Source organism: Phocoena sinus, chromosome X, assembly GCF_008692025.1.
Source record: "Phocoena sinus isolate mPhoSin1 chromosome X, mPhoSin1.pri, whole genome shotgun sequence".
Lineage (NCBI taxonomy): Eukaryota > Metazoa > Chordata > Mammalia > Artiodactyla > Phocoenidae > Phocoena > Phocoena sinus.
Window position 1 is genome coordinate 47,269,045 of NC_045784.1, and position 13,169 is coordinate 47,282,213.

At 41.7% G+C, this 13,169-nt stretch overlaps 1 protein-coding gene across 4 annotated transcripts in view; it reads right to left on the reverse strand.

The window, feature by feature from the left end:
* PHF8 (PHD finger protein 8) overlaps window positions 1–13,169 on the reverse strand; it is a 106,975-nt gene that overhangs the window by 64,434 nt on the left and 29,372 nt on the right. For all 4 annotated transcript variants that reach the window (XM_032619835.1, XM_032619837.1, XM_032619836.1 and 1 more), the window contains exons 3-8: window positions 10,328–10,413; window positions 9,829–9,937; window positions 7,582–7,742; window positions 6,608–6,749; window positions 5,697–5,883; window positions 3,709–3,871 (exon numbers count right to left, since the gene is read on the reverse strand). In XM_032619835.1, the coding sequence (XP_032475726.1) occupies window positions 3,709–3,871; window positions 5,697–5,883; window positions 6,608–6,749; window positions 7,582–7,742; window positions 9,829–9,937; window positions 10,328–10,413 (848 nt within the window). The remainder of the gene's footprint in view (window positions 1–3,708; window positions 3,872–5,696; window positions 5,884–6,607; window positions 6,750–7,581; window positions 7,743–9,828; window positions 9,938–10,327; window positions 10,414–13,169) is intronic.

Sequence of the window (13,169 nt, forward strand, 5' to 3'; positions counted from 1 at the left end):
CAATAGATTTTCCTGCTCTTGGATATTCTAAATTATGTTTGACAGCTGAAACAAAAATTAAAACACTATGTGATGTAGCTCTAATGTATGCAGAGGAAATATTTAAGACAAATACATTACATATGGTAAGGGTAAAGAGATGTGAAAAGAGGTAAGGTTTCAACGAAAAGAGGTAAGGTTTCAACTCTTTCTTCAAACTGGTAAAATGTCAGTACCAGTAGACTGTCATAAGATAGATATATATGTATATATAAATATACACATATAGATATGTATGTACATATATATATATACACATATACATATTTATCTATATATGTATATATACATAGATACATGTGTATATGTCTATGTACATATACATATATATCTATATATGTATACATATATACATAAAACTAGAGCAAACACTAAAAAAAAATCTAAAAAAAAAAAAAATCTATATAAAACCTGAAGCTGAAAATTTCATATGGAAATTCAAGGGGCCCAGGAAGGCTGACACTTCCCAATTTCAAAACTTACTACAAGTGTACAATAACTGAGACAGTGTGATACTGTCATAAAGACAGACATACAGATCAATGGAATATAATTCAAAGTCCAGAAATAAACCAATACATGGCCTATGGTCAACTGATTTTTGACAAAGGTGTCAAGACAATTCAATGGGGGAAAGAATGGTCTTTTCAAATTTTTCTGGGACATCTGGACATCCACATGCAAAAGAATGAAATTGGACCAGTATCTCACACCATATACAAAAATTAACTTGAAATGGATGAAAGACATAAATGTAAGAACTAAAAAGAAAACTCAGAAGAAAACACAGGTGTTAATCTTCATGACCTTGAATTAGGCAATTGTTTCTTAGATATGACACCAAAAGCACAAGCAAAGAAAAAAAACAGATAAACGGGACTCTTGGGCTTCACAGAACAACATCAAGAAAGTAAAAAGACAACCTCCAGAATGAGAGAAAGTATTTGCAAATCATACATCTGATAAAGGTCTAAACCAAAATATATAAAGAATTCTTACAACTCAACAATAGAAAGACAAATCACCTAATTAAAGAATGGGCAGGGACTTCCCTGGTGGCACAGGGGATAAGACTCCACACCCCCAATGCAGGGGGCCTGGGTTTGATCCCTGCCCAGGGAACTAGATGCCACATGCATGCCACAACTAAGAGTTCACATGCCACAACTAAGGAGCTCGTGTGCCGCAACTAAGGAGCCTGCTTGCCTCAACTAAGACTTGGCACAATCAAGTAAATAAATAAATTTTAAAAATGGGCAGAAGTTTAGAATAGATATTTCTTCAAAAAAAGATATATAAACATCCAATAAGTGCATGGAAAGATGTTCAAAATCAATAGCCATTAGAGAAGCACAAATTAAAATCTCAATGAGCTACAACTTCACACCCACTAGGATGGCTATAATCATAAAGACAGGCAAAAACAAGTGTTGGGTAGGATGTGGAAAAATTGAGACCCTCATAAATCGTTGGTGGAAAATGCAGCTGCTTTAGAAAACAGTCTGGCAATTCCTCAAGAAGTTAAACACAGAGTTACCATATATATGACTCAGCAATTCCTCTCCTAGGTAGATATACCCAAGAGAACTGAAAATATGTTAACACAATAACTTGTACATGAATGTTCATAGCAACACTATTCATAATAGGCAAAAAGTAAAAACAACCCAAATGTCTATAAAATGATGAATGGATAAACAAAATATGGCATATCCATACAATGGAATTATTATTCAGCCATTTAAAGAATGAAGTACGGATAACATGGATGAACCTTGAAAATATTATGTTGGGTGAAAGAAGCCAGACATAAAAGACCACATATTGCATGATTCCATTTACATGAAATATTCAGAAAAGGCAAATTCATACACAGAGAAAAGTACAGAAGTGGGGTTGACAGGGGCTGGGGGGGAAGAAGGAATGGGGAGTGACTGCTAATAGGTACAGGGTTTCTTTTTGAAGTGAAGAAAACTTTCTGGTATTAGATAGTGGTGATGTTTGCACAACTTCAAGAATATTTTTTTAAAAACTGAATTGTACCCTTTAACATGGTAATTTTTATGGTATGTGCACTATATCTCAATTTTTTTAAAAGCACATTTAACAAAATGAAAATACAACATATCAAAATATGTGACACAGCTAAATCAGTGCTAAGGGGGGAATTTATAGCACTAAATGCTTATATTAAAAAAAAGAAGAAAAGGGCTTCCCTGGTGGCGCAGTAGTTAAGAATCCACCTGCCAATGCAGGGGACACAGGTTCGAGCCGTGGTCCAGGAAGATCCCACATACTGCGGAGCAACTAAGCCCATGTGCCACAACTATGGAGCCTGTGCTCTAGAGCCCACGAGCCACAACTACTGGGCCCACGTGCTACAACTACTGAAGCCCATGCACCAAGAGCCTGTGCTCCGCAACAAGAGAAGCCACCGTGATGAGAAGCCTGTGCACCACAATGGAGTAACCCCCACTCGCCACAACTAGAGAAAGCCCATCCGCAGCAACGAAGACCCAATGCAGCCAAAAATAAATAAGTAAAATAAATTTATTATAAAAAAAGAAGAAAAGTCTGAAATCAATAATCTAAGCTCTCATCTCAAGGTCAGGAAAAGGAGAGCAAAATAAACCCAAAGAAAGAAGGAAAAACAAAGATAAAAGCAGAAATCAATGAAATTGAAACCAGAAAGACAACAGAGAAAATCAGTGAAACAAAAAGTGATTCTTTAAAAAGTTCAACAAAATTGACAAACTTCCATTAAGACTAACACACAGTAAAAGAGAAGGCACAAATTACTAACATCAGGAATGAAACACAGGGTAGCACTAGAGACTTGGAAGATATCAAAAGAATAATAAAGAAATACTATCTCTACACACATAAATTTGACAACTTAGATAAGATGGACCAATTGCTCGAAAATCACAAACTTGCAATTCACTCAATATGAAATAGATAATTTGAATAGCCTACTACAGGTTTAAAGAAATTGAATGTTAATTAAAAACTTCCCAAAAAGGAAATCTCCAGGTCCATGTGGCTGCAGTAGAGAATTCTATTGAACATTTTGAGAAAATTTAACACTAATTCTGAAATCAAGGAATTAAGAAATTAGAAAGTCAAGAAAAATCTAAATCAATGGAAAGACATATGTGTTCATGGAAGATTCAACATACTAAAGATGTCAACTTTCCCCAAATTGAGACAACTATGGGGACTTTTTCAAAATAAATACACTCAGATCCCACCCCAGACCAACGATTTCATAATTCTAGGGGTGAAGCCTAGGCATTTATTGTTTTGGGGAAAAAAAAAACCCTACCTCCACCCAGGTCATTCTGACTTATAGTCTACAATGCCAGTCTCTCAGTCACTATCTCTAGAGTCATGGGGCTAAGAGTCCTGTTTTCTATCTGTCCACCAAGTTGACATCAGTCCAGTGCAAAGGAGCTATCAACTTCCTCCTGGACCTCCCCAAGAAACCACACTGCCCACTGGCCACCACTGGAATTTTCTTGATGTCCACTTCTGAGCCTTCAACTGATATGAGAGGGATATCTCACATAATCAGATCAACACATTATGGGAAGGGGTTGGTTCCAGTGCCACAAGCTCTCTTCCTCTTCCCACCTTCCTCAAACCCTCCCAGAGGAGCCCAGGGAAGACCTGTAGGAATGAAAAGTGTCTGTCCTTGCTTCACAGAACACTTGTAGCACTTGTCCACCTGGTCCCCAAAGAACATCTCATTCTGGTTAGAGGAGCTGCTCCAGCACTCAAAGAGAGTCAGGTTGGCATTTGTTGGGCGGATCAGGTAGAAGATCTTCTCACCCTGAAACAAAGAAAGACTGACATGTCAAAAATATCAAGGGTTTCCAGAGAAGTCTTCTGGGAGTCTCTAAAAGAATATTCTCTCTCTCATGTTCCAAGACCATGTAGTATGCTAGAATTCCTTCTGTCCAAGGATCATTTATATATATATTTGGAAAACTTCAGAAGTCCTTTTGCACTTTGTACTTTTAAGTTTCTATAAAACTGACAAAAACAATTTGGAAAGGACATTTCAAAGAAAATTGTCAACTTAAGACAAATGTACACCAAAGGCTCCTATTTTAGATGCAATGCCAAATGAAAAATGGCCTCTATAGATGAGTAGATCAATATTACTAGCCCTAGGAGAATTTAAGGCCACATTACTAATGAGAAGAAAATTGAATTTGCCTTTAAATGCCATTTACAGAGAGCATTCCTTCTCACACCTGCAATCAAAGCTAATAAAAGTTTAAAAGTTCAGTAATCACCCAAGGACTTCTGTAAGGTTATATGTTGGATGATTATCTGTTGGAAGAACATATTATTTCCTAACTATGTTTTGCCTGGATAATCACCAGATAGATAATTTGGCAGAAAAGAAAAAAACCCACTAGCACAAAAATATCCCCAACCCATAGCTTGATTAGTTTAACCAATATTTCATAATACATTTCAATGTAGAAAATTATCTACTAGAAATTATCTACTGTACAATTAGAGAAATTTGAATCAGATTTGTAGATTAGATAACAGTATTATATCAGTATTAATTTTCTGATTTTGATAACTATACTGTGGTTATATAAGAGAATACCCTTGTTTTTAAGAAATACACACTGAATTATTACGAGATAAAGGGACACCTTGTCTGAAACTACTCTCGGGTGTTTCAGAAAAAATATTTATATAAAACCATTTCATTATGTTTGCTTCAGAGAAAGAGAGAGTATAAAATAGTAACATGGGAATCTGAGTGAAGGGCACACAGGAAATCTTCCTATTATTTTTGCAATTTTTCTATGAAAAAGAAACTATTTAAAAATAAAAAAGTTAAATCTAACATTTGCATAATAGCACTTTCATTTACACACTCCAATTTCTTCATGATAAACCAATAAAAACAACTAGCTCAAGATTTGTGATCATTTGGACAAGAGCCATATCCAAGTTTTCTGCTCTTTCCTTGGCGTTTCTGATAAGAAAGCTAAATAGCATGAACAGTGGTGGAGAACAATAAAACTTACCTAAGAAATTTATTTTCCAGACCTCAAAAATCCTTTATAGTCACTGACAATCAATATGCTAATTATAAAATTGTAACGACCACTAAAAGGGAAACTATAGAAAGGCTGACATTAAAAAAAACCATCTCATACATGCTCTATCTTGATGGTGGTGGCAGTCATGCAACTATTTATACAATTGTCAAAAATCATCAAACTATACACTTAAAACAGGTGAACGTTATGGTATAAAATAATAACTCAATAAACTTGGAGGGGAGAGGGAATTTCTCATGTTACCAGAAATTTCTGCAGTAAATATGGACATTTCCATACATAGCGGTAGGAGTACAGATTGGTTCAATTAAGATAACAGTCAGAGAAAACCTTAGGCATCTGCTGTTATTAAAAAAAAAGTTAATCATCAAAACTGTAAAGTAGAGACAATTTATATGGCATATCCACTCAGTACCCAACCCTGATAGAGCAGTTATGTTGAAATGTCACCCAAATAGAATCTGGGATGCAGGTAGGCCTTAGCAGCCTGTCTTTATGCTGCCACCTGAAACAAACAGGGAGGCCCAAGGCCTGGCTGTCTTCAGAAGCCATAGCCATTTTTACCTTGAGCACATGGTACCAGACCGACGTGCCACCAAAGTCAATGTGAAAGTCTGTATAGCTATCCCGCACGCTCATGAGGCAGTACTTCTGCACGTTGGGCCTCTCAAAGATACACTCCTCTGGCCACAAGTTCTCCACCCATGAGAGCTTCCGAACAATCTTGGGTGTCTCCACAAAGTTAGAAAGCCTATCAAGGAAGGGGTGGAGAGCAGATGTCAGCTGATTGGGAATTGAAGGTTGAAGCCTGAATAAAATGCCCCCCATCCCAGTGAGACTCAGATAAGAGAAAGAAGTTCTCTCCACAGAATCCCAAAGAGCACACAGGATACTTATTTTTGTAAGTCCAGTCAGCATCCTCATTCCACTAAGCTCCGGAATTCCCAAGTCCCAGCTCCATAGCCTTCCCCAGTCAAAGGTGATCATTTCCTCCACTAAATGCTCAGAATCTCCACACCCGGGCCCACTCACTTGGCACATGGTGTATAACAGTATTGTACTGTCCCCATGTTTTAGTGTCTTCTTTATGAGGAACAATTAGAGAAACCTCTCAGGGCTCAGTTCCACGTAAAGAAGTGTTTACCTGGGACAGAGGACCTATCCTGGGAGTTAAACAGTGACCATGCCACAATCTAAACACCAAAAAAAGGTCTAAGAAAGCTGTCCTAAATCTTGAAGGAAACAAAAATTAATTAAAATAACTACTGTATAATCTATCCTATGCTAGAAGTTGTAAAGGAGAAATATGATTTGGTTGTTATAATGTGAGCAGCTACCCTAGAAAGTATAAACCAGCTCCTCATCCCAAAGGAAGAAACCACCGGGAAGAAGGGAAAGGAACACTAATGTACACTCAGTATATCACAAGTCCTAGGCACTTTGTGAGGCTTTTTACTTACCCCTCTCCCTCTTACCTGGTATCAGAGAATTCCAAACTAATGACATTGAGGACTTTTTCCCTCTTCCCGCTATAATAATATTTCACAAAATCACCAAGCTTCATCTTGCAGTCGGCCTGGCGGGTCACATCAATCACATCAATCTCTTTGTCAGAACCTGGAGTAAAGAGATGGATTCTGCACCAAGTCCCAGGGATCAGAGAAGACTCTCACATCCCCTAACCAGTCCCTAAAATGACCTTACACTGAAAACTTCTCACTGTATTTGTATGTGCATAAATGGGAAGTGGGGGTAGGTATTCCTCACACTCTCCTTAGACCTATGTGCCAGGTCCAGGCCTGCTAAGGCAACAGAACTGCCTGACACATAGTCTCACTCACAGTACTATCCACCTGCCTGGGCCCTGCTTCCTCACTTCTCTTCCTATCCCCCAAAACTCATGTCCAGAACACAACTAGCATGTGAGGGCAAAAGTCAAAGGCTTTCTCATCTCAACAGAGGACAGAGAGGCCATAACAATCCTTGGAATTCCCCAGGTAAAAGATGGGGCTCAGCCTGGGGTTTTGTGGTGTGTTAGGAGGAAAAGGAAGGGTAGGCTAGGATTTTGGTTCCAGCTTTGCCTAAGAATGACTCTGGGGGGCTTCCCTGGTGGCGCAGTGGTTGAGAGTCTGCCTGCTAATGCAGGGGACACGGGTTCGTGCCCCAGTCCGGGAAGATCCCACATGCCGTGGAGTGGCTGGGCCCATTAGCCATGGCTGCTGGGCCTGTGCGTCCGGAGCCTGTGCTCTGCAACGGGAGAGGCCACAACAGTGAGAGGCCCGTGTACCGCCAAAAAAAAAAAAAAAAAAGAATGACTCTGGGCAAGGCACTTCACCTCAAATTCCCAAGATGGCTAGAAAGGAAATGCAAAACGTAGACTGGAGGGGAAGGGTCATACGTTTTGATGGGAGTGAACGATGTCACAGTTAAGAGGGTCTGTGGTGCTTACCAACATAGTGTTCCACATCCCTCACAGTGAATGATGGTGAGGGCAGCGTCATCCCCAATCCATCCTTCTTCAAGACCAGGATGGGCACACTGAAGCTATTCTCTTCCAGGAATTCCACGGTCAGCTGACTTCCAGTGGGCTTCAGAATCACTTCATCTGAGCTGTGGGCCACATGAGAGAAAGCCTGAACCCTAGAGGCCCTGCTACTGAAGGCCTCACTGGATGCTGTCACTCACCCAAAGGGTGGGGTCTTCCTGAGGGGACCTAATGTTGGCTGGCAACTAATGAGTGGCATAAACTTCACCTGCCAGGGAAGAAATGACCTATCGAAGGCAAGAAGCCAGGTCACTGGCAGAGGTGGTAAGCTAAATCCAGGATAGCCTGTCAATATGGTGCTCTTCTCTAGATGACAAAGGAAGAAATCACTCAACAGCCTGCCCAGGAAGAAAAGACATACCTGACAAGTTTAGCTAAATTACTCTAACCCAGAGCAGCATTACCCCATTTTAAACACTGGCAAATAAAGAGAAAAGACTGATTTAAAAAACAAAAACAATTTTTATAGCCACTCTCTTGACACACATACTTCGTTAACTAGAAAACAGGAGTTTCTGGTTTTCTTAAAATCATGCTGGAGAAAAGACTGGCTATTTGACAAGTTGTGTTGGGACAAACATCTGGAAAAATATTAAGATCAAAGTCTATCTCACTCTTTAAGTAATTCTAGATGGAACAAAGATCAAATTAGAAAAAATAAAGCCATAGAGTAGTAGAAAAATTATCGGAGAGACAAGGCCCAGTAATCATTATAAATAGTAATAGTAAATTTAAGTAAAAATTAAAATTTTCTGCAAGGAAAGCTATTACAAATCAGTATGAAATAGGCAGTAACCCAACAGAAAAACTGTTAAACAATGTTGAGAAGGCAGTTAACAGAGAAAGAAATAAAGATGACTTATAAATGTATGATAATAGACATGCTTCCTTCATAACTAAAGAAATGCAAGTGGAAACAATGAAATCTCATTTTTTATCTTATCAGAAAGGCAAAAAAGTTTGATAATAAACAGTGTTGGCCAGGATATAGGAAAACAGGTACCCTCACACATTGTCTAGTGGGAGTATGAAATAGTGTGGCCACTTTGAAAACAATCTGGCAATATTTATAAACATTTTTAAAGCACATACCCTTTGACCTAGCAATTTCATTTTTAGGTAGTAAATCTACACATATACTCACCCACATATGCAAAAGCCTAAGTACAAAGACATTCACTGCGCATTTTTTTTCTAATAGCAAAATACTAGAATTGATTTAAATATTCAGCAACAGAGGACTGGTTAAATAAATTATACATCCATACAGTGGAGTACTAAACATCCATGAAAAAGAATGAAGAACATCTGTATATGCTGTTATGGATTGATCTCCATAATTTAGATTTTAAAAAAAGCAAGATGTAGAACAATAAGTGTTTCTGTTTGTGTTTTTTAATAAACAAGGGGACACACACACATATGTTTGTATAAGCAAAAACTATTTCTGAAAGAATGCACAAGAAATTGGTTGACTCTGGAGAAGGGACCTGAGGGGTCTGGGGTAGAAAGGAGACTCACTGCCTTTAAATAAATAAAACAAAATTTATTAAGTTGAAGAAACACTTATAATCCTAAATAACACTTCAATTATAGGAAAGCTGGAAAAGGTCAAATGAATTAAAAACTAAGCAAAAGAGAATGCTTTATTCATTAATTTTTCTAACATTATTTTTGCTCAATTCAAGTAATTTATTTAATAAGCCCATCTTAATTTTCTAAAAGAAAAAAAATTTTTCTTGATTTTAAAAGAAATACATGACTACTCAAAAAAATTTTTTTTCCAAAGAGTTTCATCTTCTCTACAATGAGAGAATTAAACTTTCTGATTTTTAAGACTCCTTCTAGTTATAGCATTCCCTGGGTGCATGTAAATATCCTCTCCTGACTGAGGCGAAAACTGCCTATCTACCAAAAGTTTCTACAAGTGGACCTTAATGTACTCTGCACATCAAATGAAACTCTAGCAATGTTTCTCAGAAACCGACTAAAACAGAAGATCCCTCCCCAGAGGGAACTCACAGAGCCCTGCAGACATCCCCAGATGGTGGAGGTACCCAGTGCGACAGCCAGTGGGAAAGCTGGGAAGAGATGGGCCCCAGCTTCCCAGAGCCCTGGCATTCACTGGCCCTTGGAGTATGGGGTCCTCACCTGTCAAAGGTCCTACTCCGAAGCTCTCGAATGAACGTAGGGCTTCCCGTCTTCACTGGCTTCCCCTTGTGTGTATCATGGCCTTTTGAAGATACACGGCGTTTTTTCACTAAGTCAGTAAAAGACAAGACACTGTCAGTCAAAATGGCTACAGGCTATGGTTCCAAGAGCAAACGCCTCAGCAGATCCTGCTTCTCTTCCAATCTAACAACCCCTTGCATCATCTGGAGTCAAGGAGGCCCTCACAGTCTCAGTAAAGCTCTTGGTGAGGATAGGTGCTTCCTCTGGGGAATCCCTAAGTAAGGGAGGGAGGTGAAACTCTGCATTTCTGCCCTCTCAGTGGAGCAGCTGCTGGCCTGCAGGGCCTACACAGGCTTCTGCTATTTCCCAAGAGAGACAAATCTGAAGCACTGACAAAAAGGCAATTTTCCTTCCAAGCTTCCTTTGCTTTGTCTCTCCTCTGGACTGCCTTCTCTTAAAAACTCCAAGATCTACTTACTGATGGAGGGCCCATGTAAGACCTCACAATTGGGGCAGTGGTAGAGGTCAATGTCAGCAGCCTTCTCCTCTTCAACACCAACACAACTAGAAAAGAGAAAATCAGACAAGGTTTGTGGAAATTTTACTTTTCGTAAGGTCTAGAACTGTGCTGTTCAGTACACAATTAAGTAAAATTTTAAATGCAGTTCCTCCATCACACTAGCTACATTTCAAGTGCTCAGTAGCCACACGCGGTTACCATATTGGGCAGATTATCAAACTTTTTTGTCAATGCAAAAAGTTCTATTGGACCAAATGGTCTAAAATAATTATCACAGAGCTAAAAATGTACAGACAATAAAGCTTCATTAAGACTCAGAATGGGGATGGGTTGGAAGATGGCGGAAGAGTAAGACGTGGAGATCGCCTTCCTCCTCACGGATACACCAGAAATACATCTACACGTGGAACAACTCCTACAGAACACCTACTGAAGGCTGGCAGAAGACCTCAGAGCTCCCAAAAGGCAAGAAACTCCCCACGTACCTGGGTAGGGCAAAAGAAAAAAAGAAAAAACAGAGACAAAAGAATAAGGACGGCACCTGCACCAGTGGGAGGGAGCTGTGAAGGAGGAAAAGTTTCCACACACTAGGAAGCCCCTCCGCGGGTGGAGACTGCGGGAGGCGGAGCGGGGAGCTTCGGGACCGCGGAGTAGTGCACAGCGACGGGTGCGGAGGGCAAAGCGGGGAGATTCCTGCGCAGACGACCGGTGCCGACCGGCACTCACCAACCCGAGAGACTTGTCTGCTCACCCGCCGGGGCGGGCGGGGCTGTGAGCTGAGGCTCGGGTTTCGGTTTTGGACGGAGCGCAGGGAGAGGACTGGGGTTGCCGGCTTGAACATATCCTGAAGGGGTTGGTGCGCCACGCCTAGCCTGGAGGGAGTTCGGGGAAAAGCCTGCACCGGCCGAAGAGGCAAGAGACTTTTTCTTCCCTCTTTGTTTCCTGGTGCGCGAGGAGAGGGGTTTAAGAGCGCTGCTTAAAGGAACTCCAGAGACGGGCGCGAGCCGTGGCTAAAAGCGCGAACCCCAGAGACGGGCGCGAGCCGCGGCTGAGGGCGCGAGCCCCCGAGACGGGCGCGAGCCGCGGCTGGAAGCGCGAAACCCAGAGACGGGCGCGAGCCGCGGCTGAGGGCGCGAGCCCCCAAGCCCGCGAGACGGGCGCGAGCCGCAGCTGGAAGCGCGAACCCCAGAGACGGGCGCGAGCCGCGGCTAGAACCGCGGAACCCAGAGACGGGCGGGAGACGCTAGGGCTGCTGCTGCCGCCACCAGGGGGGGCTGTGTGCGAGCACAGGTCACTCTCCATGCCCCTCTTCCGCGGAGCCTGTGCAGGCCACCACTGCCAGGTTCCAGGGATTCAGGGACAACTTCCCCGGGAGTACGCACGGCGGGTCTCAGGCTGGTGCAATGTCACGCCGGCCTCTGCAGGCGCCCCCCCCCCCCCCGCGCACGCAGTGCCCCTCCTTCCCCCATCCCCCAACCCCTGGCCTGAGTGAGCCGGAGCCCCCGAATCAGCGGCTCCTTTAACCCCGTCCTGTCTGAGCAAAAAACAGACGCCCTCCAGCGACCTGCGCGCAGGGGCAGGGCCGGGTACAAAGCTGAGCTCCTGTGAGCTGTGAGAGCAGGGAGGATAGGGGGAGGTCTCTCCCGGCAGCCGCGGAGGCGGCAGATTGAAGCTCCACAATCAACTTGATGTGCCCTGCATCTGTGGAATACCTGAATAGACAGGGAGTGATCCCAAATTGAAGAGGTGGAATTTAGGAGCGAGATCTGTGATTTTTTTCCCTTTTCCTCCTTTTGTGAATGTGTGCGTGTATGCTTCTGTGTGAGATCTTGTCTGTATACTCTTGCTTCCACCATTTGTCCTAGGGCTCTATCCGTCCATGGTTTTTTTAAAAAAATTTCTTTTCTTAATAATTAATTTTAATTGTAATAACTTTATTGTACTTTACCTTCGTTCTTTCTTTCCTTCCTTCCTTTCCTCCTTTAGACAGAGAATCACCCCAGGTTGAGGAGGTGGTCTCTGGGAGCAGGATTTATGACTTTTCCCCCTTTGCCTCTTTTTGTGAACGTGTATGTGTATGCTTCTGTGTAAGATTTTCTCTGTATAGCTTTGTTTCCAACATTTGTCCTAGGGTTCTATCCCGTCCCTTTTTTTTTTCTAAATATTTTTTAGTTCAATAACTATATTATACTTTATTTTATTTTTACTGTATCTTCTTTCTTTCTGTCTTTTTTCCTTCTTTCCCTCCTTCCTTCCTTCCTTCCTCCCTCCCTCCTTTCTTTCCTTCTTTGCTTCTTTCTTCCTTCCTTCCTTTCCTCCTTTCCTTCTTTCTTTCCTCATACTTCTACTAATTCTCTCTACATTTTCTCCTTCTTTCCCTCCTTCCTTCCTTCCTCCCTCCCTCCCTCCCTCCTTTCTTTCCTTCTTTGTTTCTTTCTTCCTTCCTTCCTTTCCTCCTTTCCTTCTTTCTTTCCTCATACTTCTACTAATTCTCTCTACATTTTCTCCTTCTTTCCCTCCTTCCTTCCTCCCTCCCTCCCTCCTTTCTTTCCTTCTTTGCTTCTTTCTTCCTTCCTTCCTTTCCTCCTTTCCTTCTTTCTTTCCTCATACTTCTACTAATTCTCTCTACTTTTTCTCCCTTTTATTCTGAGCCATGTGGATGAAAGGCTCTTGGTGCACCAGCCCAGGAGTCAGGGCTCTGCCTTTGAGGTAGGAGAGCCAACTTCAGGACACTGGTCCACAAGAGACCTCCCAGCTCCACATAATATTAAACGGTGGAAATCTCCCAGACACCTCCATC